The sequence below is a fragment of the Anolis carolinensis genome, chromosome 2, assembly GCF_035594765.1.
Source record: "Anolis carolinensis isolate JA03-04 chromosome 2, rAnoCar3.1.pri, whole genome shotgun sequence".
NCBI classification, from domain to species: Eukaryota; Metazoa; Chordata; class Lepidosauria; order Squamata; family Dactyloidae; genus Anolis; species Anolis carolinensis.
The window spans coordinates 277,305,330-277,332,987 of record NC_085842.1 but is presented as its reverse complement, the minus strand read 5'-3'; the positions used below and the strand labels follow the sequence as shown (position 1 = coordinate 277,332,987).

The window sequence follows — 27,658 nt, the reverse complement described above, 5'->3', positions numbered from 1 at the left end:
GCAAATCCTGAGTGTTTTGTTTGAAAAAAATGATACAAATTATCAAACTGATATTACCTAACATCCAAAAACAAACAATGCCCTTTTCAAATAACCCATGCATCGCCAGGTCCCCAAGCTAGTTATGTAATATTTTTATTGCAAAATTATACTTATTTTTATTAGTCCACAATATACATACAATCTTTGACATCTGTATCCCATCGTTCCTCTATGGAAAGCTTATTGCAGTACACAGGATACTCTTTTATTCTCACAGCAACCCTGTGGGGTAGGTTATGCTGGCACTTGGCCCAGAGTAACTTAATAAGCCTTGTAGTTGAGCATTGGTTGTGGAGCTGCATTTCTTGCAGTTTTCTCAAAAATAGACTATCCCTCCTCACCACCACTTTTAACATTTTTGCTGCACCACAAAGCATTTTATTTAATCACATACTGGAAGCATTCTGGTTACATCCCATAGCCAGACATTAAAACAATTACAACAGCAATGTCATCGTTTCATTGCTGACTGTGGAGATGTAGCCAGACATTTCTCTAATCCAGCTTTCCTCACTATGAAGCATAGAACGGCTCTGCTGGGTGCTTCCAGGGGCGGTTTAATAAGTTGGGATGCAGGTCTTTGGGTACTGAGGAGGCAGGCATGGAATACCAATCCATTCAGCTCCTGAAGGATCTCTTATATCAGTGGTTCTCAAACTGTGGGCTCTCAGGTGTTTTGACCTACAACTCCCAGAAATCCCAGCTAGTTTACCAGCTGTTAGGATTTCTGGGAGCTGAAGGTCAAATCATCTGGGGACCCACAGGTTGAGAACCACTGTCTTATACGTTTGTAAGTCACTGGCCATACAAGTTAAGCGTGACTAAAAATAATGTTGCCTGCCCTAACAAAACTTCTTGTGGTGTGGCCTGTAGTCCAGTATAATTTATATTTTAGGGGAAGGTTTTCCAAAATAGAATAATGTTGATATATAGTGTCTTTCTTTAAAAACAAGATTCAGGACTGATCATGGATTCACTTTTTGCCTTTCAAACAAGTGATTTAAGCTTTTGAGTGTTAAGCAGATGACCCTCGCAAATTAACACATATTTGTTGAACTGAGGTGGACACATATCTATGCACTTTTCATTGCATATATGTACTAAAAGCAAACAAATGATTTGTTTTTATAGTGCTGTGGTTGGGTGGAGGTTTTGTGGAATCAAAAGCTCTCATTGAGATTTAATTATAGTGACCTCATGCATTAGAAAAGGTTGATGTTTCTAGCATTGTTTGTTTATTTTTATTACAACCACTTCTGAAACCTAAACCTTTATTTATACTTTCACTTGTGGAGGACAGGAATTTTTACTCCTTCAGGTATGCCAATAACACATATTTTAAACTTCATCTTCAATATGATTACCCAAAAAGGAAGTGAGTGACAATTTCTGCTCTGAAAAGCAGAGAAAAAATGATTGTATAAAAATGCTTCTCTAAATGTTCAAAACTTCTGACTGTGGCATTTGAAATATCAAATAAGCCAGCAACTAGCTTGACAAAATCTTCTTTCCCTACAGCTTTTCAGTTTGCTGTAGAGACAGTTGCCATTCACTTTCCTTTACTGAAGTTTATCTGAAAACATACTACTTTTATTTTAAAAAACAAATAAAAAACAAAATGTAAACAAATCACTCCCTTCTAGGCTAGGGGTGGGTGTGCTTGCTTGACAAATGGTTTGTAAAAATGTATTCTGATAGATGCCATAACTTAGAGAAAATAATAAAACATGGTACAAAAAAACTGTTCTCAGTTCCATTAGCAAACAGAAAACCACAGCACACTAAAACAATGAGCAACAGTGTTACCTTGTAATTAAATGTGTCAAATTACTGTATATCTGTTCTGTTGAATTCAGTGAAGCTTGCTCCCATGTAGGCAAAGGATTTCAGCTTTTATTAGTTATATTTTTTGATAAGGGAATCGCATTTTTTAGCTGAGTGGTTGCATGCCATCATGGCAAGAAACAAAAGTCTTATCCGGCTAGATGCAGCTGCAGCAGGCCAAAAGTTATCTACCCATGGAATAGGAAATGGATTTTAAATAAGGTGATTCAAATATGACCCTTTATGTTATCACAAAATCTTTAAAGTATGGGAAACAACTTACAGATGCTTCAGAAAACCCTGTCTGCTTGTTCAGTCACTGAATAAAGATACTATTTCTGATTTAATGCTTTATCTCTTTGCAGGACTGGCATTGCTGGAGCAAAAGGACTCTGAGGGAAATCTGCCACTTGATCACATAAAGTGTGTAAGAACTAAGCAACATCTTTTGAATGTTGCTAAGTCAGAGGAGACCATTGAGGAGTTTCATGCTAGAGTTGAAAGCAGTTGGAACAGTCAACAGACAGAATTTTGGACAGCCCTGTTTTGCAAGATGTTGCTGAACTTCTGTTCTGTGTATAACTTATTTAGACCTTTATCTGTCAGCTTTAAAAAGTCAGCCTGCTCAAAACCATTCCTAGTGACAGCAGGTTGTTGTAAGTTTAACTCTAACCATTGGCTAATAGACCTTTATCTTAGTGAGCTTCATACTTATCAAAATCTTCCAAATTATCTTCAGGAAACTATTGAAAAACTTAAACATGGCCCAGGTGAACAGACAAAAGCTTTTGTAGTAGCACTACAACAAATTTCATGGACAGTTCAGATGTCTAGTCTTAATTTGACCAACAGTGTTCCCAAGTAATCTGACTTCCTTAGTCTTTTATTTTCATTGGCCTCGCTCAGCATTTGGTGATCATCATGTATGGGAAATAATGAAAGCTGAATTTGGTTTGGCACAAAACCACAGCTTCACATTGCACTAAGGAGCAGCAGCTAATCTCAGATGTGTGTACTAATTTTTTGGAGTACCAGAGAAGAGAAGCACCAGAAAAGATCAAAAATATCTGTTTCTGGACTTCATGGTGTCTAAACTCAGGCAACATCTGTGTCTTATTTTAATTATTTTAATTTTTAAAAACCACAGCTCTGAGTTTGACATTGGAACAAAGTTTTTAAATCAAAAGCAAAACTTTCTATTACCAATAGGAAGAACAAGTCAGACTTAAGCTCACAACATTGTGTGAGTCTATTCCTGTTTCATGTGAAATAATCATTGTTTTGATAGCTCAATGAGCCCAATACAGTGATCCTGCAACAACTCAATGTATGTCAGTTACATCTGGTTTGGCTATCTGTGGTTATCACAGTTGTACTCTACAAAGATATGTAGTCATTTTTAAAATTGTATCTTTATTACCTGAATAAAATAAATTATTGTGTAGAAACTCACTCGTTCAGTCTTAAGTCGTTGTACCCAATGTCATTCTAAATATTTGAAAAATATATTTAATACAGATACAACAGCGCTTCATAAATCTTCATTGAGTTGGATGTTTAGAGGTATGGTGGAGGCTCCTTCTTTGGAGGCTGGATGGCCATCTGTTGGATATGCTTTGATTGTCCTTTTCTTGCATGGCAGAAGGTTAAACTGGATGACCTGTGTGGTCTCTTACAACTCCATATATTTCTAAAATCTGAATACTGTCCAGTACTACTTTTTGTTTATATTTTATATCTAGAGTCACCCCATCAATAGTTTTCTCCTATTCAAAACTGCAGGGATGTCTTTTGAAATGGATGGGAAGGAAATGAAGGGTATATCTCTGTTGTAAAGAGAGGACAAACAGCAGTGCTATCCGCTAGCTCCCTCCAAGGCACAAATACAGAAATTTAAATCTTTTATAGTGGAAGTTAAGGGGTGGGGGGCTAACATTCAATAAGCTTGATACCAAACTTAGAAAATGAAGTTTACCAAAACTAATTACCCTGGATATGTATACAAAAGATTCTGTCTTGGAAGTTTTTAAAAAAGACTCACACACTCAGTTTTTAGGGCATGTAGTGTAAAACAACCCATTTGTTTTTAAACATTTATGTCAAAAGCTTGGAGAAATAATAAGAGCAATTCATATGCTGGTAGGTGTAATTCTAGGGAAGTAAGTTGGGATGTAATATATAGCACTCTTTGGATATTACACAAAGTTCTACAATAGATATTTGTTTATCGATACCTGATAACTACCTCTTCAGGCCATCCTTTCTCACCACAATATATTCAGCGGTGCATAAGAGTTGGTAGTACATTGGGATATTTGGTTCATACTATGATTCAAATCATTGTTACCATTGGTACATAAAATTTTGAATGCACTACTACTGTATGAATTTATACACACGAGAATGTCATAGTACATGATGGGACATAAAGATTTTGAAGCGATATAAAAATGAACAAAGCAATCTAGAAAAAAAACCCTTTATATATTCTGAAAAGTACATATAACCAGTTGTTTCAACAAGTTTTAAAAATTATTACATCATTTTGTAAGGATGCAGTTTTAAATCAGCATGCAAAATCCTCCTCAACCTGATTTGATATCTTTAATACAATGGCATGCTTATGAGCGGAAAGCCTTGACGATTGCCAAGTGGATGCTCTCAATGCTTCCACATTTTCTGGCATTCTAATGGTCCTAGGTCTGTCGGGGATTTTCTCTTCAGTGTAGATCTATTGCCCACCATCAATTCTGCTGGACTGGCCATGTTGTTTGAATGCCCGATCACCAACTCCCAAAGCAATTATATTACTCTCAAATCAAGAACAGAAAATGGAATGTTGGTGGATAGAAAAAGGGATTTAAAGATAGACTTAAAGCTAACTTTTAAAACTGGCATAGACACTGAGAAGTTGAACTGGGAAGCCCTGGCCCTAGAGTGTTCTAACTGGATGTCAGCTGTTAACAACAGTGCTGTGGAATTTGAAGAGGCGCTATTGGAGGGCGAAAGAAACGTGTCAAGACGAAGGCATGTTAAACCAACTCTTGAGACTGCCTTCCACACAGTGTCCCCTTGAAATAGTGGAGATCTTTATGCCCCAGACTGTGTAATCCAAAGTATTAAAAGAATAGCAAACATACATAATGTACCTCAGGCATTCCAACCTGTTACTTTTAATTTTACTTTTCAAATGCACATGACATTTTAAACAGATAGTATTTATCTGCTGTCATGTTTCAAAATACACACTCAGTGAGCACTAATGACAGTAGAATACCAGTTTAGATTTTTTTTGGTACATTTCAACACTTGTAATGTATACAATAGCCTGAATCCTACTTATTAGACCCAGGTGGAATAGATTCATTAAAGCCTTTGGGATCACTAACACGGATTCTAGCTAATAACTTTTCTTCATGAAGAATACATTGTATAATATAAAACTTCCCAGTTTAGAAAAAATGAATTAATAAAGCTTGGTTTTTTAAAAAAATGTTTTAATTGTATTGGCTTTCCTTTCCTTTCTCAATAAAACACATATCATAATGATCTTCATTTTACTGTCAGTATCTTCCTGTAACCTTTAAACCAAGTTGTGTCAGAAGTATTATTTTTAAAATATTAATTGTTGATAGCTTTGCCAACCATGGTGGCATGCCACATTTATTCTAATAGTGTACTATATTTTCTACGTCATACTATGATCCTATATATGTGCCCATGTGTATAATGAAGTCTTATTGTATTATCTTAAATGTCCTAAAATTCCTCTTAATGTGCTAAATTCTCTCAGAAGAATCAATGTGGTATGTCAGTTTGATGTGGTCAGCCAATCATTAGTTTAAGCTTTTTCAAAGCACATGTTCTCTGTGTGGGGGATATACTGTCTATAATGTCTTTTAAAGTGCTAAAGATGGATTTTTTCAGCTCATGGGTATCATGTGGATTGATGATAACGTAAACGTATCTTCTCTATCAACCCCTTCTGATTTTAGGAGTGTTCATGGAACATGAAGTATTGCTTGTTCCCTGATGTGCCTTTTTCTGCTACACACAAAAAGAAAGGAGGGAGCTGATAAGATTAAATGACTGAGGATACTTATCAAAGTCTCTAACATGGACGGATTTGTAGGGAGTTCTCTCCTGTTATTAAATTAAGGGTTTTTTAACCCTTGGAAAATCCAAAAAAATACTTTGAAAGTCTGTGCTACTGAAGCAGATCAAGTAGGTACAGGGAACAAGCCTATGGAAAATGGCACACTTGTTTGCCTACAGCAAGGTCTAGCCACTAATAAAACTGTTTGGGTCACTGAGTACAAAGCACCACCTAACATGGATTTGGAAAACATGATGTAAAGTGGTGGGATTATCTCCCAAAAGCAGCTTTATAACCAGGTGATCATTCATTTTATGTTATTACAGTTAAATCTAAAATACCTTTGATAACTCACTATCTCCTCCGGTACAATCAAACGCTTCCTTCTGCACTAAAACTGGTTGAGAGAAGCCAGTACGTGGTAATATTCTGGCTAATTGGATCTACCCACAGAGTATCCAGTGGTGCCATGAGACTTACAAAGAGTTTTTCTCTGTCCTTCATTCATAAGGCAGTTTTTCATCATAATGCTCCACAATCCTGCTCTACAGAAGCTGCTATACCCATATCCACAAACAGAGGATAGGGAGGTATCAGGGGACCAGTGCTTCAACAAGTGCATCCTTCAAAGCAATATAGTTGTCCCTACATATCCACAGATTCAGCTATCCATGGCTTGAAAATATTCTAATTCACTCCAATGCAAACCTTGATTTTTCAAATTTATATAAGGGATGCCATTTTACTTCATCATTCGCACAGTCGTTTCCAACTCTTCGTGACCTCATGGACCTGTCCACGCCAGAGCTTTCTGTCGGCCGTTGCTGCCCCCAGTTCCCTCAAGGTCAAGCCAATCACTTCAAGGATACCATTCATCCATCTCGACCTTGGTCGGCCTCTCTTCCTTTTTCCATTTTACTATGCCCTTATATATAATGGGACTTGAGCATCCACAGGGGATCAATGGAACCAACCTCCAGCAGATACCAAGGGCCCACTGTATGTAGATAAGTGATTTGCAGCTATTCAAATAGCTAGCCGAAAAATCACAGCAGAGTATTATAAAGGGTGAATGGGGACAGCCACAAAGCTATGTGTGGCTGGAAATACCACTGTTTTGGGCTACAGTTCCAGAATCTCCACCCCATTCTGACCAACATCACCAGCTACCATGTCTGATTTTGAATTCAACACTTTTGATACTTTAAATGCTGTTTAAAATCTTCTGTTATATTATATCTGAAATATATTATTTTGTACATGGAAAAACTACATATTTAAAAACAAGCGTTGTGAGTACACTGTCTTAGACTTGTTTCCCCACTCCTGAAGATTTTAAGATATATTTTGCTTTCACTTTTTGGTATATTTTTTTAACTGTCCCATTGATGCTGTCATAACTGCATTCCCTACTACCATGCACCACATAACAGACAAATTTCATAACAGGGTGGAACAGGATTCTTTATGCCTATACACGTCCATATCTATATCTACATATAATGTCTGCATGTTCAGCAGGAAGACATTCAGACTTGCACATTTTTATGTGGCACAGAAAGCACTTGGACAAGAATTGGTGGGACAGCCGAATAATGAAGGTAAGACCTCAAATTACAAAATATGCCTCATTTTTTATCTTCCTCTCAGTTTACATAGAGACATTGCCTTTTCCAACCCTTAAAGAATTTTTTTTGTGGAGGACTGGAGTGCTGCTATAGGGACGAAAAAGTAGATTCCCCGGAATTTTTATTACAGGAATTACAGGAACTTCTACTACCCTTTTTCTTTCTTCATTCAATGAGAATTAAAATGCATATATAAAACAGGAAAATGCTGTAAGGTTTCATTTTGTCTCTCTGTGGGTTTACATTTTATTTACCACAATGTTGTTCTATTACAAAGCAACTTTATGTGGTTCTGAAACTAAATGCCTTTTAAAAAATGCCTGAGGTGAGATATCAAAATAAGGACGCTAACAGGTGTAGAGGCTCGTTCCTGAATTAATTTGATCACAAGGAGCATCTTGAAACACTTCAAGCTTGAGGCAGGTTTATTCCCCAAAGAAGTTTCTTTTCCAAAACAAAACAGCAACAGCCTACAGACAAGTCACTAATAGAAAATACTGTGGAAAATTCTATTAATTAATTATCTCATGCAAAATCTCTTGTTATCAGTTCTAAGCTTGCAAATTGGTGGTGAAACTAGAAAAAAAAATGCAGATGAAGAGACAAAGAATATTCCAGTACTTAAATTCCTGCTATGTTCCTGTGTCAAATATCATGCAGAGATACCACTGGGCCTCATGATTATCATATATATTCATGTTTAAGTAAAGGACAGTTTTGGGGCCAAAATTATGGATGTTGATACAATCCATGGATAAGCAGAGAGTCATTCTGTGGAGAAGAGAAAGCACCAATGCCATCTTAGGGAGCCAACTGCCCCTGGTCACCACTGCCACTACAATTTCCCTACCCAGACATTTTAAAAAGCCAGAAGTGGCATCCAAGTGCAGAGAATAAAGGGGTTCAGTACTTCTCTTCAGATCTCCAGGGATGGATTAAACTTTTGCATTTTGCCAGTCTATTCAGAGATGGGAATGGTTCCTTTTTTGATAACAGTTAAGATGCAGAACTCAAACTGACACATGAATATGTCGAACCAGGTTTTTTTTGTGTTGAGTTCTTTAACATTTTTAGACTTATACATGAGTTTTTTCTTCGTGTACTCTGTGAATGCACACTAATGGAGAAGGCTGCGCCTGCGCAGGCTCCAAGCTAAAGTTTGAAATTTGGCGGTAACCCCGCCCCTCTTCCCGGAGGGTATAAAGGGCGCCCTCCGCGCCCGCTCTCCAGTTCCTTTTTTTCCGCCGCAAAGCTCACTTCGGACTCTTCGTTCTTATGTCAACCACGCGTTTTAAACGGTGCACTCAGTGTGCCGCTAAGATTCCAGATTCCGACGGCCACGCTAAGTGCCTTTTCTGCCTTGGCGAAAGCCACGTCGTCGGTACCTGCCGTTTTTGCCTGGCCTTTACAGCTCAGGCCAGAAGAAATAGAGCTGCGAGACTCCGTGCAGCTCTTTACGAAAAAACTCTTGCTCCTGAGGCTTCCACTTCCACCTCAGCCTCGATGGCGTCCAGGCCTGCTCCGTCGGTATCATCTAAAACCTCGAAAACCTCGAGACCGCGACCGACCAAACCGCCCTGCACGTACCACCGCTACGGTATCCAACCGGTCGGGCAAGATGGGCCCTTCATCAACTTCGAGTTCGGTGGCTTCGGCCATTTCCACTCGATCCCGCCTGGCTTCGCCGCCATCTTCTTCTGCCATGAAGATTGCCTTCAAGAGGGCTCAGGAGGAATCCAGACGGGCTCAATCTGACTCGGCAGCTGTGTGCCCGATTCCCCCGACGCTGGGAAAATCGCTGAGGGTCGCGTCGAAACAACCCCCAGCAAAGAAACGAATGATCCAGAGGTCGTCCTCCTCAGCGTCTTCGAAGAAGGACGTCCCCTCCTCTGGGCCTTCCTCTAGGAGATCCTCTCCTATCCAACCAGCACAACGCCTCCGCTCCTCTTCCTCTCCTCATGGTCAGTCCTCGGATGTGGACGCTCAAGCCTCCCCCGACCGGTCGGTCAGGACAGTTATTAAGGCTCCCCAGCCGGCACCATCTCGTCTTCCGGCTCGACAAGAGCTCTTTCCCCCGGCTCAAACACCTGAGAGGGGTAGACAGATGACGCGCTTAGCCCGCGCCGCCCAGGCCTCCGCGTCCAAGGGCGTTCTTCCACAGCCGGCTCTCCCTGCTCCTGAGGTTATACCTCATCAGGACTCTGTGCTTGTTTCTCCTCCCCGGTCCCCTCAAGGGCCCGAGGAGGATGACCCCGATATCGAACGCCCCGAGTCGATACTCTCCGCCTCCGTTGTTTCTCTCGGTCTCGACCTCTCCCCGCCTCACGACGCCTATGAGGTCGACCCACCTTCCCCGACAGATAATATTCGGGCTTTCTCCGACCAGATGGTCAGAATGGCAGACGCTCTGGGGATGGAAATTAAACAAACTTCAAAGGCTGTTACCGACCCCGTTTTCAAGAGGGTTCAAGCCCAAGCCCCGCCAGCCACCTTGCTGCCTTTTCTTCCATACCTCCTGGACGTCATCCAGGCATCTTGGAAGACTCCATCTTCGATACCTCCAACCTCTAAGAAAATAGAGGCCTGGTACCGAACCGATGACGAAGCCTTGGAATGGCTCAAGCATCACCCTGACCCAAACTCCATGGTGGTAAAGGCCTCCCAATCGTCGGGTCGACACTCCAACTCCCCTGCCGACAGAGAGGGCAAACGCTTCGATGCGGAAGGCTGCAAGCTGTACTCCGGTGCTCTCCTCCTTTGCCGTATGGCAAACTACGGGGCCTGCATGGGCGCTTATCAACCCCATCGGCATCCGAGCTCGATGTTTCTCACGATACCGAACCACGTTCGCCTCTCCCTTCGTTGGTGGCAGGACCCAGCGAACGTTTGTGTGGGACTTCCCTTCCATCCCTCCCTACCGTCAGTCACCATCACGACCGACGCCTCCAATTTTGCGTGGGGAGCCCACATGTCGTACCTCACCGTCAGGGACCTGTGGTCCACCCAAGAAAGGTCTCACCACATAAACTTTCTAGAACTATTATCAATCTTCAAAGCCCTCCGGGCGTTTGCTCGCTTTCTTCCCCACAAGTCTGTTCTAATCCAAACGGACAACGTAGTAGCCATGTACTACATCAACAAACAAGGGGGTACGGGCTCGAGAAAACTCATGGCTCTCTCGATGGACATTTGGCTATGGTGCATAGCGAGACACATAACTCTGTCGGCAGTTCACCTTCCGGGGGCTCAAAACACTCTAGCAGACTCTCTAAGCAGAATAACGACCTCCCCCCACGAGTGGCGTCTCGATCCCGAGATCCTGAAATCCGTCTTCGACGATTGGGGCTGGCCAGCTCTGGACCTTTTTGCCTCCCCCTCGAACGCTCAACTTCCTCGCTTCGGAGCGAGACTACCTCCAGACTCGACTCCGGGCTGTCTCGGAGACGCGTTTCTCCTCGACTGGACTCTCGAACCCATCTATCTTTTTCCTCCCTTCCCTCTCATCTCGAGAGTGATAGAGAGACTCTATCTAACACCGACATCGGCCATCCTGATCGCCCCTGCATGGCCACGCCAGCCGTGGTATCCCACGCTACTCCGGATGTGTGCGGACCCTCCCTGCACTCTCCCAACTCTCCCTCATCTACTATCTTCACAGAAGGGACAGGTCCTCCACCCCGACGTCCCGTCCCTACACCTGACTGCCTGGAGGATACTTCCTTAAATTCTCTCCACCCAGACCTGCAGGCGATCCTTCGCGCCGCTCACAAACCGGCCACATCGAAGGCCTATGCTTACAAGCTGGCAAAATTCCAAACTTTCCTTCGGGACCGACGCGTCGATCCCGCCTCTACTTCGATCCCGCTGGTCATGGACTTTCTACTTTCCCTTGCGGATCGTCAACTTTCTCTGGCCTCGATAAAATCCTATCTCGCTGCTCTCTCCTGGCATTTCCAACGTCAGGGACAACCCTCTCTCTTTTCTAACAACCTCATTAAGACCTTCCTTCGGGGTTACAACAACTTGCATCCTCCAGTTCAACCTCCGACTCCCGGATGGAGCCTCGAACTCGTCCTTTCTCAACTAGCTTCAGCTCCCTTCGAACCTATGGCCTCTGCAGACCTTCACCTTCTCTCTTGGAAGACTGCCTTCCTCATCGCTATCACCTCTGCGCGCAGGCCTTCGGAACTGGCTGCTCTCCGGGTGGACGAACCCTATCTCCGTTTCCACCACGACAGGGCTGTCCTTCGCCCGGACATCACCTTCCTACCTAAGGTGGTCTCTGCTTTTCACCTGAACCAGGACATAATACTTCCTGCTTTCTTCCCTAATCCTTCTTCTTCTCTAGAACGGAAACTCCATCTCCTCGATGTCAGGAGAGCCCTCCTTTTCTACAAGGACAGGACTAAGGACATACGTAAGTCACCTAGACTGTTTGTGGCTTACGCTACACATAAACTGGGCGAACCACTTTCTTCCCAAAGACTCTCACACTGGATTGCTCAGACCATCGAGCTCGCTTATCAGCTAGCCAAACGCCAACCCCCCTCTTCGATCCGCCCTAGATCTACGAGGGGCCTTTCCACCTCTACGGCCTTCCTGAGGGGCGTCCCTCTCGACTCCATCGGTCGAGCGGCTATCTGGTCCACCCCATCCACCTTTGTTTCACACTACAGGATGGACTCAAAGAACCTCAAGGACTCGGCTTTTGCCAGGTCCGTCCTTTCCTCCTGCCTTACCTAATGTTGTTGCCTTACTCAAACCCAGTTTTCGGGTTTATCCTTCTTACAGGCTGACCGTTGTCATCCACCCCGTTTGTAATCGATGTGCTCAGGGTTTATTTAACATAGTGCTTGTGTACTATACTTACCCACTGCACTGAAATGTATTTTTCTTTTGAATACTTCTCCCTCTGTTTTCAGAGAATGAGTTTATGCCTACCTCTGTATTTTCTTACAGACTATTGCCCACTTACAATGTTATGATTGTGTTCTGGATCCTAACAACAAGGATCGGTTTTTTTGCACTATATGCTATTGCATCGCTTCTTTGACCGTTGCATTTGCCTGTTTTTGCACCTTGTGCTCAATAAATGTGTTGTTTGGACACTAGACTGGTTATCGGGTTTGCTATCCCACCTACCTATACCTCAGCTTGCTAGTCTCCATTAGTGTGCATTCAGAGTACACGAAGAAAAAGGACAGGTTGCTTACCTGTAACCGTGTTTCTTCGAGTGTACTCTGTGAATTCACACAATCCCGCCCTTCCTTCCCCACATGCAAACCTCTCCCTTTCTCGCTGCCTTTGCGGCGTAGGAACTGGAGAGCGGGCGCGGAGGGCGCCCTTTATACCCTCCGGGAAGAGGGGCGGGGTTACCGCCAAATTTCAAACTTTAGCTTGGAGCCTGCGCAGGCGCAGCCTTCTCCATTAGTGTGAATTCACAGAGTACACTCGAAGAAACACGGTTACAGGTAAGCAACCTGTCCATATAAAGGTGCTTAGCGTGGAATACAAACTTGGAATCCAAACATGCTACCAATTGGAATGATAGCTGCATGTTTTTCCTGCTCTACTATGGCTTTGATAGTGACAAATAAATCTTCTGTCTCTCTTGTATCTCCCCCCAACTCTGATTCATTCTGGTACTTTAAACCTTGCTTTGTCCATTATATGACCAACAGTGTTTGGTGTATTAAATATTCCAAATAAATTCTGGTCACCTATCAAAAATACTGCAGAATGAGGAAAAACACAGAAAAAAGCAACACTTTTCCTATAACAAAAGGTTAACTCCAACCATAAGTCTACCAGACATGTGTGACTACAACCCTCAGTGTATGTGCTAGTTAGGGCTGATGGCAGCTGTAGTCCAACAAAGCTGGTTGAAGATGGCTAAAGCTTTTTGGTCTAGGAATGGAGGGAGGAAATGGTCAGTGAATATGATAAAATTCTACACAGTGTAGAAAAAGTGAAGGTGTCTTTTCCCCTACCCCGTTCCCATATTAGTTTGGGTAACCAATTAAATATATTAACAAATACCCCCAAGAAAAAAAGCACGTCTCTACACAAAAGACATCATTCATAAATAGTGTAATGCCACAAGATTTAAGTAGATCTTTTATTTATTTGTTTGTTGGTTTGTTTATGGCATTTATATCCCACCCTTCTCACCCCAAAGGGGACTCAGAGTGGCTACATGCAGACACACATTAGGCTGAGCCATACAACACCCAGGTGACTTGCCAAATAGCCTCTGAAGCCCTGCCCCACGGCCACAGCCTGCTTCATAACAAGTGGACAGACTCACAAAGTGTCTCTGGCTATGTCTCTGTAGTCAGATATGAATCAAGTTATGGAAGTTGATATAGCAGCATGCTGGGTTCACTGTTTGAGGGGAAAGCTCTTCCAGGAACTAACTCTCTGAAGGTCCTTACAGGTGAAAGGCTTAAATAATGGACAATTAACCAAAGTCGCTGCAAGAAAGAAAGTAATCAAGCTGAGGACATGCTGATTTTGAAGCAAAACCATTCTTTCTTTATTAAGAAGAGAGAAGAAGGTAGCAGTTTTGTTTTGCAAAAGAAACTTCTTTGGGGAACTTTCAAAATATTCTCAAAGAACAAAGGGATAAAACAGCATAGGTGCTAAAACTCTATTCCTGACCAATCTAAAGTGGCTAGAAGGGTAGAGTTAAACTACAGACAAAGACATACATTAATTTTCTCACTGTCCGATGCAAAGAAAAGTCTAGGTAAGCTGGATTGCTGAAGATGCAGCAGAAGTACCATCAACTGAGAAATCAGGGAAGCTGGTTCTTGATGAAGGGGGTCACGGGGAAAAGGACCTCTGGAGACTCTTTCTCTGCAGTCTCCTTTGAAATTCTCTTTTTCTCTGGGGACTCCTTGGATACTCTTTTTATGTGTGGATCCTTTGGAGACACCCTTTTGCTTTGCCCCTTTACTTATGTTTAAGTAACATAAGAGTGAAGTAGCCAATGGGATGGGATGCTTGAGGCCAGAGCTGCTTGAGAAGGCAAGGCTCAATCGGGATGAAGGGACATAAGAGGCATCCATCTCTCTTTCTCTCCTTCCAAGGAACCTGCCTCTTCCGAGATCCTGATCCCAAAGAAGAAATAAACGAACGAACAAAAAGAGGAAGAAAGTGAAGAATGGGAGGGAGGGAGGAAAGAAACAAGGGAGGGAGGCCTGGAGAGAGCGGACCAGTTGAAATAGGGGCCGCAATTGGCCCCCGGGCCAGACTTTGGATATGCCTGAAAAATGAAAAGTTTTTGCCTACTGTAAAAAGATTTGAAGTCTGTATCGAAAGGAAAGATGTGAATGTCTGTCACCCTATGGGTACTGGTAGACTTTTAGATATGGGGATATGGAAACAAGAGTTGGACAGATGGGAAAAAGAAAATTAAATGAAGAAATATGCAGTCTTTCAAATCTAAACAAGCCTGCCCAACTTTTGGAAATTATGCAATACCTTTGAATAGGGGTGTGTGTACCAGTCTGAGCCAGTTTCAAAGGGGCTCCATTCAATAGAAGTAAGCAAGATAGCTCAGTACTGATCACTCTCCTGAATGCAACAAGACCATTTCCTTGTCAGTAGGAGGGAGTGGGTTTTGAAGGGAAACTGCAGTTTGCACTTTAAAATAAGACTTGGCTTCCTCCAAGATGGCCAGGGACACAAGCTGACTCTGCCCTGCTCGTCTCTTACAATGTGTGTGTCATGGTTAGTGTCAACAACGAGGAAGGGAAGGAAAGATTACTTCTCTCAGAACTTGGGTTGGGCTCAAATATAGAGCACATGAAGCCAAACACCGAAGAGCCCACCACTTCGGATCAGGAACAACAGCAAACCCAAGTGGACAATGAAAGACTTATCACTTCTCTGAGCTCACAGCAAGGGCAGGATTGGGACCTTGAGTTGGGAGACCAGAGATTAAGTATTCTGGACTGGCCACAATTAAGGGTGGCTGAGATTCAAGTGAAGAGATCCAGTCATTTAACTGAGATGGGCCAGCAGGTGGGAGTACTTAAGAGATCTGCATAAATAGCAGTCTGGAATAACTAGCTGCTGGTAGATGTCTTTTGAGGGGAACAGAACTCTTTTCTAGGTGGACCCAGCTAAAATCCTCGGGGAGTGATCAGGAGCAGAGTCAAATAATACAATTTTTTTGTGGAAACACTTTTCACTATATAGTCTGCAATATCCCTTGCTATGCTCTGTCCTTTGTCCAAAGCAAGCAGACATAAACTTTTGTTTGCTTTCTGTGAAGTGTGTGTATTTGTGTGTATACTTGTATATACACTATTTATTCTGTAGTATTTAGCACAGTAAAAAGCAGTAGTTTCTTATATGAGTTTAATGGCCTAAATAAGTTAGGTAAGCATTCTTTACAGGAAAAAAGAAATATCCAAAAATATTAGAGGATAGAAATAAACAAATCCGAGAAAATGTTTTCATGTATTACATAGCATATTTTCACAGTGAACAAAATAGTACAGATAAAAAAATGAAAATTCACATCAATACATATTCTTCAATAGGATGAATTCGTTAATGGCATATTGCTCATCAGCAATAAAATAGACAGACAGGACCTGCATATATATGTGCATAATAAATAAGTCACAATCACCTGGCTACACAGCCAGAACATGTCTAGGACAAGCCTTCCCTGTAGATACAGAACTTGTTTGGCATCCTTTCAAGCATATTGTATAAATAGGCAAGACCAAAATAGAGATCTGTTGCTGTTTCTTACAAAGGAACCAAGATAAAAATAATCTGAAAAATCAGCTTTCATGAGAAATGCATTTTAAGAATTAAATTAATTTATATACATTATTCTGTGCATATGTTGGTTAATATCTCTCTGGAAAAAAAGTATCATAGTAGTGCAATAGAACTTGATAGGCAACCATAATTCAGACTCACTGCCCTGTATGAAGAGCATGGAATCACCTTTTGTCCCCTGAGGGAAAAGATCCTTTCATCCTGACTTGGTCCTTTGCTCTCTCCTCAAAAAGCCTCTGCAAGGACAATGGATAGTATCCAGTGGCGTCAATCCACTGACGGAGCTGCTTCCATCAGTAGAATAGAGGGGAAATTCTCCTCCTCCTCCCTTCTCAGCAAAGGCCCTTGCACATCCTAAAATCTGCTTCTGGAAATCCTGATTGGCAGTGCTAAGGGTTTCCAGAGAAGAAAGGGGGGAAAATGTTGTTGCACCAGCAGACTACTTCTACTAGTGCAGTAATAGCTTTAATATCGTATTTATAAGGTCCTTAGGTATGCAGAGTCAACTCAAGATTATTACAAGTCACAGCTTATTCATGTATTTCTAAGTTCTCATAATGCAATGGCAATATTTTGAAATGTAAACCATATTTTTCTTTCAGCCACAATTTATAAAATGTTTTCCCTATACAGAGGGCACTTAAATATTTAGAGAACCAATTAGATGATTAAATTAAAGGAACAAAACAGGTTATATACATTCTGCTCACATTATATTTTCATTTTGCCAGAGTAACTGCTAAAATGCCATATTATAAAGCCTAAAATGACTTTGGAAGCAAATCTAAAGTAATAAACTTTCTTGATATGCAGAAAGAACTTTCATAATCTGACACTTGAAGCAACATGTTTTTGTTTTGATAGTTACTTTACTGCTGAATTATATATTGACTGTTGTTCACTAGGCTAGTTAAGTATAAATCAAAATTAGTGGCAATATAAAAAGTTAGATATGCAATCAGTTATAAACCTGGCAGTATTTTAGGTACAGGTACTTCTCCCCTCAAACATTCTTGTGATGGAATGATAAAAGTGTTAAGAACAGTTTTCAATCTTTTGAGTCTAGTATGGCATTTATATTTAGTGTCTACCTCACTTGCCTTCATGCAAGCTGTGGTCAGTTTTTTTAAAAAACTTGTGTTTATTTAGAGGAGGGTAGAATTTTAAGACCGTCATTTTGGATAAAATGTAAGAATTAGCTTTTTTCCTTTGTAATTATGGTGAAATGTACAAAATACAATTTAATAAAAATGAAAAAAATGGATAAAAATATGATTCATGCAAAAACTCTCACCGAGCTTTTAAAAAAGTAACCAGAGCATGAATTAAACATTCAAATTACTACAACTTCTGCTTATCCAATTGTATGAGTCTATCACTAGCCATTTTACATTCATGCTATAAATGAGCTCTCTCATCTAACAAAGCTTCCGTCTCAGGTAGATCAGAAATTTTCATTACAGTTCCATAAGACTGAAAGTTTGTTTTTACTGATAAATCCTTTTGTACAGCTATTTTAACACCTTTCCCCATTATGATTAAAAGGCAAAATAAATAAAGCTTAGAGAGAGGAAAAGCTCCTTAGGTTTTGTTTTCATCCCCCTCAAACAGATGTTGGTCTCCTCAGGATATGGAATAGGCTAGCCAGGATTGTTTTTCTTCCTCTTACTTGGACTGTGGGTAGGGTCTTGTTTCAGTTCTTGGTACTGCACCTGTTTAAATACAAAGTTCAGAGAGAGAAAATTCACTTTAACAACTAGACGTGTTTTTTTAAAAATTCAAGGGATCAAGAAATTATTCTTTTTGCCTTTAGGAGTTATGTGAACCTTAACAGTTTGACTGAAATGTAAAAGTCTTCATGGATCACTAGTTCAAAAGCAAAAACAACACAAGGGCAATTGTGTGGGAAAGTAAAACAGAAACTTTTTAAAAAAAACATTTCCCTTCTCATTCACCAATGCCGAAAACTATATGACATATCTTAAACAATGTGCAACAGCTTCTGTTTTAGAATAAGCGGGAATTCCTTTAAAAAGTGTCCATTGGCAGCATCCAAGTGTCTTTCAGGATGTGAAACCTGTGGCCCCATAGAGTGGAAAACTTGTGGGCTACAATCTGAATTAGCCCAAACTGTGTTATTGAAGGCTTTCAGGGCCGGAATCACAGATTGTTGTGTGTTTTCCGGGCTGTATGGCCATGTTCCAGAAGTATTATCTCCTGATTTTTCGCCCACATATATGGCAGGCATCCTCAGGGGTTGTAGGGTATATATAATCTTGGCCCAAACTGTTGAACAAATTGGCTGGGGGTTGATGAAAAGTGGAATACAAGAACATCACAAAGGGCAGCAGTTTTCCACCCTTGTTATACCTATTTGGGTGGTGATTGGGTACTCCAAATTAAAGCACATCCAAGGAATTATAATTATTTACAGGCCAGAATTCTCTATCAAATATTTAGCTGCATAATCACTTTAACTACATACAGCAGAGTCTCACTTATCCAGCATAAATGGGCCAGCAGAAGGTTGGAAAAGTGAAAATGTTGGATAATAAGGAGGGATTAAGGAAAAGCCTATTAAACATAGAATTACATTATGATTTTACAAATTAAGCACCAAAACACCATGTTTTACAACAAATTGACAGAAAAAGCAGTTCAATACACAGTAATGTTGTGAAGTAATTACTGTATTTATGAATTTAGCACCAAAACATTGCAATGTATCAAAAACATTGACTACAAAAAACATTGACTACTAAAAGGCAGACTGCATTGAATAATACAGAATGTTGGATAAGTGAAGGTTGGAGAAGTGAGACTCTATTATAGTTTAAAAGTGCCTTCCAGTTCAACCCACCTTCTTACTGGGCAACAGCTGCTGTTCTCATTAATTGAGAAGCAGCTAACTCACATTTCCATCCCCTCCTGTGAGCAATCTTCAGCATGAAACCAGAACCAGAATTCTGATTGGAATTCTCCCTTGTATGAGATATCATTCATGGCGGAGATCAAAATGTCAGTTAGCAGCTTTCCAACAGAGAGAGGAACAAACCTGTATTATTTGCAGTGGTTCCTGTATGGTACAAGAAAACGTTCCCAGTTTCTACATATTTCCTAGAGTAGCAAAAATATAGGGACAATGGATATGAACCAGTCACAAATGCTGACTGTAGGTTACGTATTCATCATTACCTTAGTCTGTTCGCTGTCTTGAAAGTTAAATTCTGACATCATATGAAACAATTCCAAATAATGTTGATTTAAAAAAAAAGAAACTAATATCAACACTGCTTGAATATGATGGGTTTCACAATGACAAACATATACATACCACTTGTACATCTGATGGAACTCTGGAGAGGAAATCTATCAGTTCATTGTTATCAATCGCATATGGACTTCGGAGTTTCTTTGTAAATTTATTGATACCTAAAATTGAGTGACAACATACATTAATAAATTATTAAGTTTTAAATTCAAAATGACATCCACGAAATGGACAGATAGAAGTAGAGAATTTTAATAACCACTCTTATTTTCTTCCATGTTGATTCTTGGAATGTAATAGCCTACATCCAAATTTTGGTGTTCTGATTTCAATTTTGCATTCACAAAGTGTGTTCTGTGGGAGAAGGCAATTTACTCCAAGCTTTTGTATAATGATACATATGGCCAAGCAAATAAATCAGTATTTGGGAGCAATCTTGCTTGGAAAGATTGGCTTGTAAAAAAAAGGTCAAAAGCCAGTCCAAGAATTTGAGAGTAAAGCAGGCTGGTCATCCAGTCCAAAGGTTTCAGGTATCTGGAGCAACTGATTGTTCTACCTGTTCTGGTGGTGCCTGTGCCTGATGATCAGTCTCAATTTAGTCTTATCTTAATGTGTCCTGAGGCTGTCATTGCATGGATTGACCTGGAAAATCATCTTTGGACTCATTTACCAAAAAAACTTATTTGTAATTCAGATAATTTAGCCCTGGAGCTGCCCTGGATTCACTCAGTTACTGCTAATAATAAATAATAATAAGCTTTATTTCTATCCCACCCTATCCCCATGGGGACTCAGGGCAGTTCACAACAAAAAACAAAAAAACACCACAAATCAGATAACACATTAAACATCGACATCAGGCAACATTGAAACATTACAACACGTTAGACATCAAATAACTAGAAAATTACATTTTACAAACAACAGTTAAAGGCAATAACTTAAAATTGGAATTAATAAAATTAAAAATTAAACTTCAGATTTAAAAATGAGAGTACCAAGCTGTTTCCAAATTGCAATTCCATTTTGTTTGTGCCAGGTATTTCATATATCCTCCTCTCTATATGCTTAAGAGCATAAATAGGTCTTTAGTTATTTTTTGAAGGAGAGGGAAGAGGGGGCCATTTTAGTCTCCTAAGGGAGGGCGTTCCAGAGGTGGGGACCACAGAGAAGGCCCTATCTCATTCCAAGAGCAGGGTCTCATCTGCTGATCGCAGTTCCCATGTAGGCTTGCATGCGGAGATGCGATCAGCCAAATAGTCTGGGCCCGAACTGTTTAGGGCTTTAAAGGTAATAACCAATACTCTGAATTTCGTCCAGAAACAGATTGGTAGCCAGTGGAGCTGCTGTAGCATGGAAGTGGTTCTCTCTTTGTATGAAGCCCCAGTTAATAGTCTGGCTGCTGATCTCTGGACCAGCTGGAGTTTCCAAACGGTCTTCAAAGGCAGCCCCACATAGAGTGTGTTGCAGTAATCTAAATGGGATGTAACTAATGTGTGGACTGCCATGGTCAAATCTGGCATCTCAAGGTATGGGCGCAGCTGGCACACACACTTTAATTGTGCAAAGCACTCCTGTGTGACCAAAATATGCATATATGATATGTGATATGAATGGAAGAGTGAAAGAGAGCTAGTAAATTTGAAGACACCAGTCTGTAGACTAAGGCCTGGAAAACTACCTGCTCAGGAATTGTAATTAAAACCTGCTAATGAGACCTGAAATAGCTGACCTGCCCGGCAAACTGTGATAAGAACTGTGACTGATAAGAGAAATGTTTACATCTGTTAACATCTGTCAACATTTGCTAACTTGATGAACTTTTGGGGCAGAACTGCTTGTTTGCTAACACCAATCAAGAGAAATCAACATCTGGTCCAGGAAACTGAGGATATTCCAGGATGGAAGACGTCTATCACTCATTTACAACTTTGGGACAACATCATCAGCAAAATATTGCTATATAAGTGACCTTATGACAATCCAGAAGGTGTGACAGACAGCGACGCTGTTCACCCGCCATGCTCAGTGGGGATGGTGTACTTGGGAGTGGCAGATCTGCTATGGGAAAGCAGGATTCTGTTCACTTTTTGGAGCCTCTTTTTCTCATGGGAAGAGAAAAGAGTGCATTTTGAAGTCATGGTCTTTTTGAAGTGTTAGCGTTTTAGCGTTTTGGAACGATGTCTTGGCAGGCAGCAGTGGAAGCTGGGTCTGGCCTAAGCAGGTGCTTCTCCAAGAAGGGAGAAAGAATATGGTAATATTTGTGTGCATGAAGATGGATGCATGTTGTGTGTGAATGATGAATGAAAATGTAACCCCCCCCCCTTTGTTTGTTTCTTAGCCAATGTAACTGTAGGTTGTTTGTGAATCCAATGTAGTTGCATAGAATCTGTATGTTTGTATGTCTAAATGTTGTTCTTTGTTGTTTTGTAAAAGTTCTGCTATACCTCTCAGACTGAAACTGCAATAAAAAGAACCTATGCTTTAAAGTTATTGAAAAGTTATTCATAACATTTTTGGTGTCAGAAGTGGGATATTTTGTTCAGTCTGACCAGGATGTTTTAACTTTTGTTGTAAAAGTCTTCATGACACCTGGACACCCAACACCTGGGCCTCCAGGTCAGCGATGAATCCAGGATCACCCCCAAGCTGCGTACCTGTGTCTTCAGAGGGAGTATAACCCCACCCAGGACAGGTTGTATCCCTATACCCTGATCTGCCTTCCGACTGACTAGGAATACCTCTGTCTTGTCAGGATTTAATTTCAATTTATTAGCCCTCATCCAGTCCATTACTGATGACAGGCACCAGTTCAGGATCAGGATGGCATCCTTGGCTTTTGGTGGAACGGAGTAATAGAGTTGGGTGTTGGCAGCATATATGTGAAACCAAACTCCAAATGATCTCACCCAGCAGTTTCATGTAGATATTAAACAGCATGGGGGACAGAATAGATCCCTGAGGGACTTCACAGGCCACAGGCCAGGTTGAACAGGAGTCCCCCAGCACCACCTTCTGGGTCCAGTCCTCCAGGAAGAAGTGAAGCCACTGTAGAACAGTGTCTCCTAGCCCCATTCTGGATAGATGGCTCAGAAGGATACCATGGTCAATGGTTCTGAACACCGCTGACAGGTCCAGGAGAATCAACAGGGACACATTCCCCCTGTCTAGCTCTCATCGTATATCATCTACCAAGGTGACCAATGCCATCTCTGTTCCATAGCCAGGCCTGAAACCGGATTGAAGTCAATCCAGATAATGGGTTTCTTCCAAGAAACTTTGGAGCTGAGAGGCCACCACCTTTTCCAGAACCTTGCCCAAGAAGGGATTTGAAACTGACCAATAACTGTCCAATTGAGTGGGATCCAGTGCCGTTTTCCTGAATAGAGGTTTTACTATGGCCTCCTTTAGGCTAGCTGGCATTAAGCCTTCTGCCAAGGAGACATTGACCAGCATCTTCACCCACTCTGCCAGTCCCCCTCTGGCCTATTTAATCAGCCAGGAAGGGCAAGGGTCCAGAGGAGGTCACCTTCAATTCTCCCAAGATCTTTTCTACGTCATCAGGCTGTATAAACTGAAAACAATCCATTAAAACACAACAAGCAGAAACCTGAGTTACATCCACAGAGTCTGCATCAATACTGGCGTCTAAGTCTGGCAATACTGGCATCTGGCAGTCTGACATACTGGCAATACTGGCATCTGGGCGACTTTATCTATAAAGAACCTAGCAAATTCTTCACAATGAACTACTGATTGGTTAGGGTTTAGAAGTCCTCTGACTACTTGGAACAGTTCTCATGGGTGGTTCTTTGCAGATGCTATGTTGGGAGCAGGGAAAGATGTCTGTGCTGCCTTCATTGCTATGGAATAGGCTCTTAAATATGCTCTAGACTGTGCTCGGTCAGATTCACTGCAAGATTTCCGCCAATGCAACTCTAGTCTCAGTTTCATTTGTTTCATCGCCACCAGCTCTCTAGTGAACCAGGAAGCTGACTTGGCTCTGCTTTGTGAAAGAAGATTTTCAGGAGCAATTGTGTCAACCACCATAGCAATCTCCCTGTTCCAGAGGTCCACCAGATCTTTGACAGAATCACCTACCGAGGTGGCAGGAAACTCCCCAAGAGCCATCAGGAATCCGTCCGGATCCATAAGTCTCCAGGGGCGGACCATCCTAGTCGGTCCTCCATCCCTGCAAAGGTTTAGAGTTCCAGGTAGTGATTGGTCCATGATAAAGGAACAGTGGACAGTTCCTCCACAATATCGTCACCATCATATTGTCTCGAACAGACTATGCCTACCTGCAATATATCATACTTAAATTGTATTGCTACCTGCACTATAAGTTCAAATCAGCACAATTTTAGTGGTTTATTCAGGAATACGCAGTTTACTTAGGAATAAGTGAGAGGACAATCATTCCCCCCCTTGTTTAGTCCAGCTCCCATCCTATCTACTGCTGCTCCTATAGTTGCTGCCATCATCTCTCACCACCAGGCTAAGCCTTGTCCAGTTTCAACAGTGGTGGTAGTGAGCTCCTCTCTTTCAGTGCCAGGGTGACTGGATGGTTCATAGTGCTGCTCCATAGCTGCAGCCATTGCTGCTATGGCACCCTCAGGCCTACTGCCAACAAACTGTCTCTTGTAAACTAGAGGAGAGTTCTGTGCTGCCACTAAAGTCAGACAAGGAGCCAGAACAAGAGTGAGGAAGAAGTAGTGTGGGGCTTGCCTGACAAGGAGAGGATGGTGGCAGTGATTGCAGAAGCAACTGAAATCGGAGCTGCCCTAGGCAAGTGGGGGGAGAGTTTCATCCTCTTGTTTACTCATCAGTAAACCATCTCTCCCCCACTCTGAGAAGGGATTGTGGTACTTACACAAAAAGCAATGCAATCTGCAATGTTTCAAAGCACATACTCCAGCAAGAAGTAGTGAACATTTTAAAAAACTGACAATGCTTGCCAACCTCTGCCCCCAAAACCACATCATCTAGATTTTACGTATGTAGCAAAACCCCGCAACAAACCAGATTGTCCTGGAAACTGCACAGGAAAAAATAGATTTTGGTATACTGTATTCAAGCCTCAAGAAAGCACTTCACTGCTAAAGGTGTCGTTATATCATGTGTAAGAATCAAGGCAGCTCCGAAATGAGTACAATTGTTTTATCAGTGTAGACAACCCATCATGCTCAGACTTTGAGTTCTGGACCATGGTAGTTAGCCCCAACTGAAATAGGCTTACTCAATCTACATAATTTGCACAGATAACTTTTGAGATATTTGAAAATGTTTAAGCATTTACACACACGGGTAAAAATAAATATATTAAGACAAACATTTACTTGAAGTTGCATTGAACGTACAACTCCATGCCATTTTTTTTGGCTGTACCTCTTCCAACATACATACAAATTCAATTTAAGAGTAAACTTGCAACCCCTTTTTGGTTTATAACTCGGGAACTGCCTGTACACGGAAAAGAAGCTAACCTGAGTGGTTACCCAGAGGCTTCATCAGCCATAAATTTCTGTAGTCCAGGAATATGTCATAATTAAAAAAGAGACTATATACAATGCACTCATTGTACATTTTCCACTATTTGTCATTCTAAAATATGTACAAATGCATAAGTAGAGAACAAAGCTTGATTATTTTATGTAATGTACATAAGTGCTTTATCTGTTCATTTAAAAGGTGACCCCATATTGCTGGTTCCTGAGAACTGCCTCTTTGGATTTTGATTTGATAAAGCACAAAAGTAGCATATTGTCATAAATGTGCCATACAAATTTCAGCTACTATTTTTGTGTAAGGAGTCAAAATAAATCTAAGTAATATCTAGACAAAACTACAGCTTGATGTATGAAGAGTTCTCATGGATACATGTTGATATTACGATGAAGTCTAAAAATGCTAGACAAGAAAAATGCATCTTTCAGGTGGATCTAAATCTTTACACAGTTGCGATTTCTAACTAACCTGTCTGTTTCCATCATGTACTAGCTTCATGATCATAAATAGCGACTATGGACAATATATAACTCATTATTTAAAAAAGAGTTTGTTCTATGTCACACAGACGGCTTTGGAGGGGAAAAAAGGCTTTACTTACCCCAGACAAGGACAATGTATCTCAGTGGAATGAAATACAGGATGACTGTGAACACACAGAGGGCAACAATGGCCAGCCAGCTTAAGAATGGAACAGTCCAGTTGAATGTACTGAATGGAAAATTAACAGAAGTCAGAAATATAATAACTTCACAGAACGGAATTAATAAAAGAACAAGCACCAGCTAGGCAGAATATAGATCTATAAATGTAGCAAAAATTTTCCTTGAATGAAAGAGCCAAAATGGTTTATGAATACATGGATGCAGAATGCAATGTCTATGCTGGAGATTGAAACCACTCCTAAGAAAGTGGGCTTTATGTTCTCCCAAGATGTAGAAAAGGGCTGTCTTTGAATTCCATAGCATTTGTTCTTCATCCAAAACTTGAAAGAGTTTCCATGCCTTCCTCACACGCCCTCTCCCAGTGTTCCCCTTCTTTCAAATTTTCTTTCAAGGGAATTAATAAAGTTCTATGTCACGCCTTCAGGACCTAACTCTGAGCTCTCAGATTAGAGGAAAGAATTGCTGCCAAACTGATGTAGTGCTAAGTACTTCACATGCCTTCAAGGATGATTCGGGATACAAACTACCCCCCTGCCCAGAATGTCGGGTATAAATTTGGTCATCTTTACAGGACCTTAATTAAGAAAAATGCTGCACTTTGAAACAATCAATTTATATTTTTTTCCAACCAGTAATGTGTTGCTGTTTTTCTGATCAAAATGATAGCACTTTTATATCAGCAATGTTTGTAATACATGATGCTTGTACATTGTGCAAAACATATAGCATTTCGCAACTTGATAGAGGAGAAATACATATGAACACCATCTGAGAGCAACTGAACATCAATGTGTCAACACTCACTTCTTTATCCTTTCTCCAAAGGAAGCCACTTCATCAAGGATGTTCTGGACACTGACACATACTTCCTGAATGGCATAGAGCTTATTCATAAATCCTTTCTTTTCACTGTCCTGAGGATTATGAAAAAGAGACCAAATCAGCAACCATAGGTAAGATATGTTGGTCATAATGGAATTATTATAGCTTTTCTTAGAAACACATGGCAGACACTTTTAGAACATTTTAAAAGAACACTGCACATACATTAATAGGTTATTTTCCTGTACTTTGAACTGTGTGCACAGAGGGTATAAGAAAATGAGTACACATTTGTGGCTCTCATCATCTGTCACTGTATCAGTTTCCTAGATATGTTTCAGTAATTCAGCAACTTGGTTTATTATTATTTTTATAATCTGAGGATGCCCGTTTCATATCCTGTGCACTTCAGTAAGAGATATGTATCAGTATATTACTAGTTCACATTTCTGAAATGCATTTTCTCCTGGTGACAGGAGTGTATCTACATTTCAGGGTGATAAAAGCTTCTCTGGTAGTACAGGCAATGGGAACCAAAACACAAATTTGGTTCTCAACACAGTTGCTCTTAAAATGGTTGAATAAGGCTTCTGTGCTTCTACCCAATTTGCACATAAGCAGTCACACACACACACACACACACACACACTACAGTGAAAATAGCAGGATAGCAAACATCAAGACCAAGGCTTTATTAGTTGCAATCTGTTGGAGTTTTGATATTTCAGGGATCTGATCCATTGACTGACCCAACTGACAATTGATGCCCATCTCAGTCCATCTGCTGGAAATGTTGAATAAAACTGAAATACCCCAGGTAGGACATGAAGCTGGGATGGGCTCTGAAAGTGAGCAAGAAGGCAAACAGCCAACAAACAATAACTTTGGCCAAAGGGTCCATCACGACTCACCACTGCTTTCAGTCCAACCGATTCACAGCACTGATCGAGATAGATATTTATTTTAAGCATTAGTATTTCATAGAACTTTAGAGTTATGT

The 27,658-nt window shown here is 41.0% G+C and overlaps 2 protein-coding genes across 15 annotated transcripts in view; one reads left to right on the top strand and one right to left on the bottom strand.

Moving 5' to 3' along the window:
• slf1 (SMC5-SMC6 complex localization factor 1) overlaps positions 1-3,318 on the top strand; it is a 33,524-nt gene extending 30,206 nt beyond the window's left edge. For all 3 annotated transcript variants that reach the window (XM_062974226.1, XM_062974225.1, XM_062974227.1), the window contains one exon: positions 2,232-3,318. In XM_062974226.1, the coding sequence (XP_062830296.1) occupies positions 2,232-2,731 (500 nt within the window). In that variant the 3' untranslated portion in view covers positions 2,732-3,318. The remainder of the gene's footprint in view (positions 1-2,231) is intronic.
• Positions 3,319-15,940: 12,622 nt separating this feature from the next.
• The window catches only part of mctp1 (multiple C2 and transmembrane domain containing 1), a 269,865-nt gene continuing 258,147 nt past the window's right edge, over positions 15,941-27,658 (bottom strand). For 10 of the 12 annotated variants that reach the window (XM_062974224.1, XM_062974216.1, XM_008103059.2 and 7 more), the window contains 4 exons: positions 26,641-26,750; positions 25,773-25,882; positions 19,727-19,824; positions 15,941-18,104 (listed from right to left, as the gene is read on the bottom strand). In XM_062974224.1, coding sequence (XP_062830294.1) covers positions 18,033-18,104; positions 19,727-19,824; positions 25,773-25,882; positions 26,641-26,750 — 390 coding nt within the window. In that variant the 3' untranslated portion in view covers positions 15,941-18,032. The remainder of the gene's footprint in view (positions 18,105-19,726; positions 19,825-25,772; positions 25,883-26,640; positions 26,751-27,658) is intronic. The other 2 variants (XR_010003922.1, XR_010003923.1) reach the window with 1 other exon arrangement.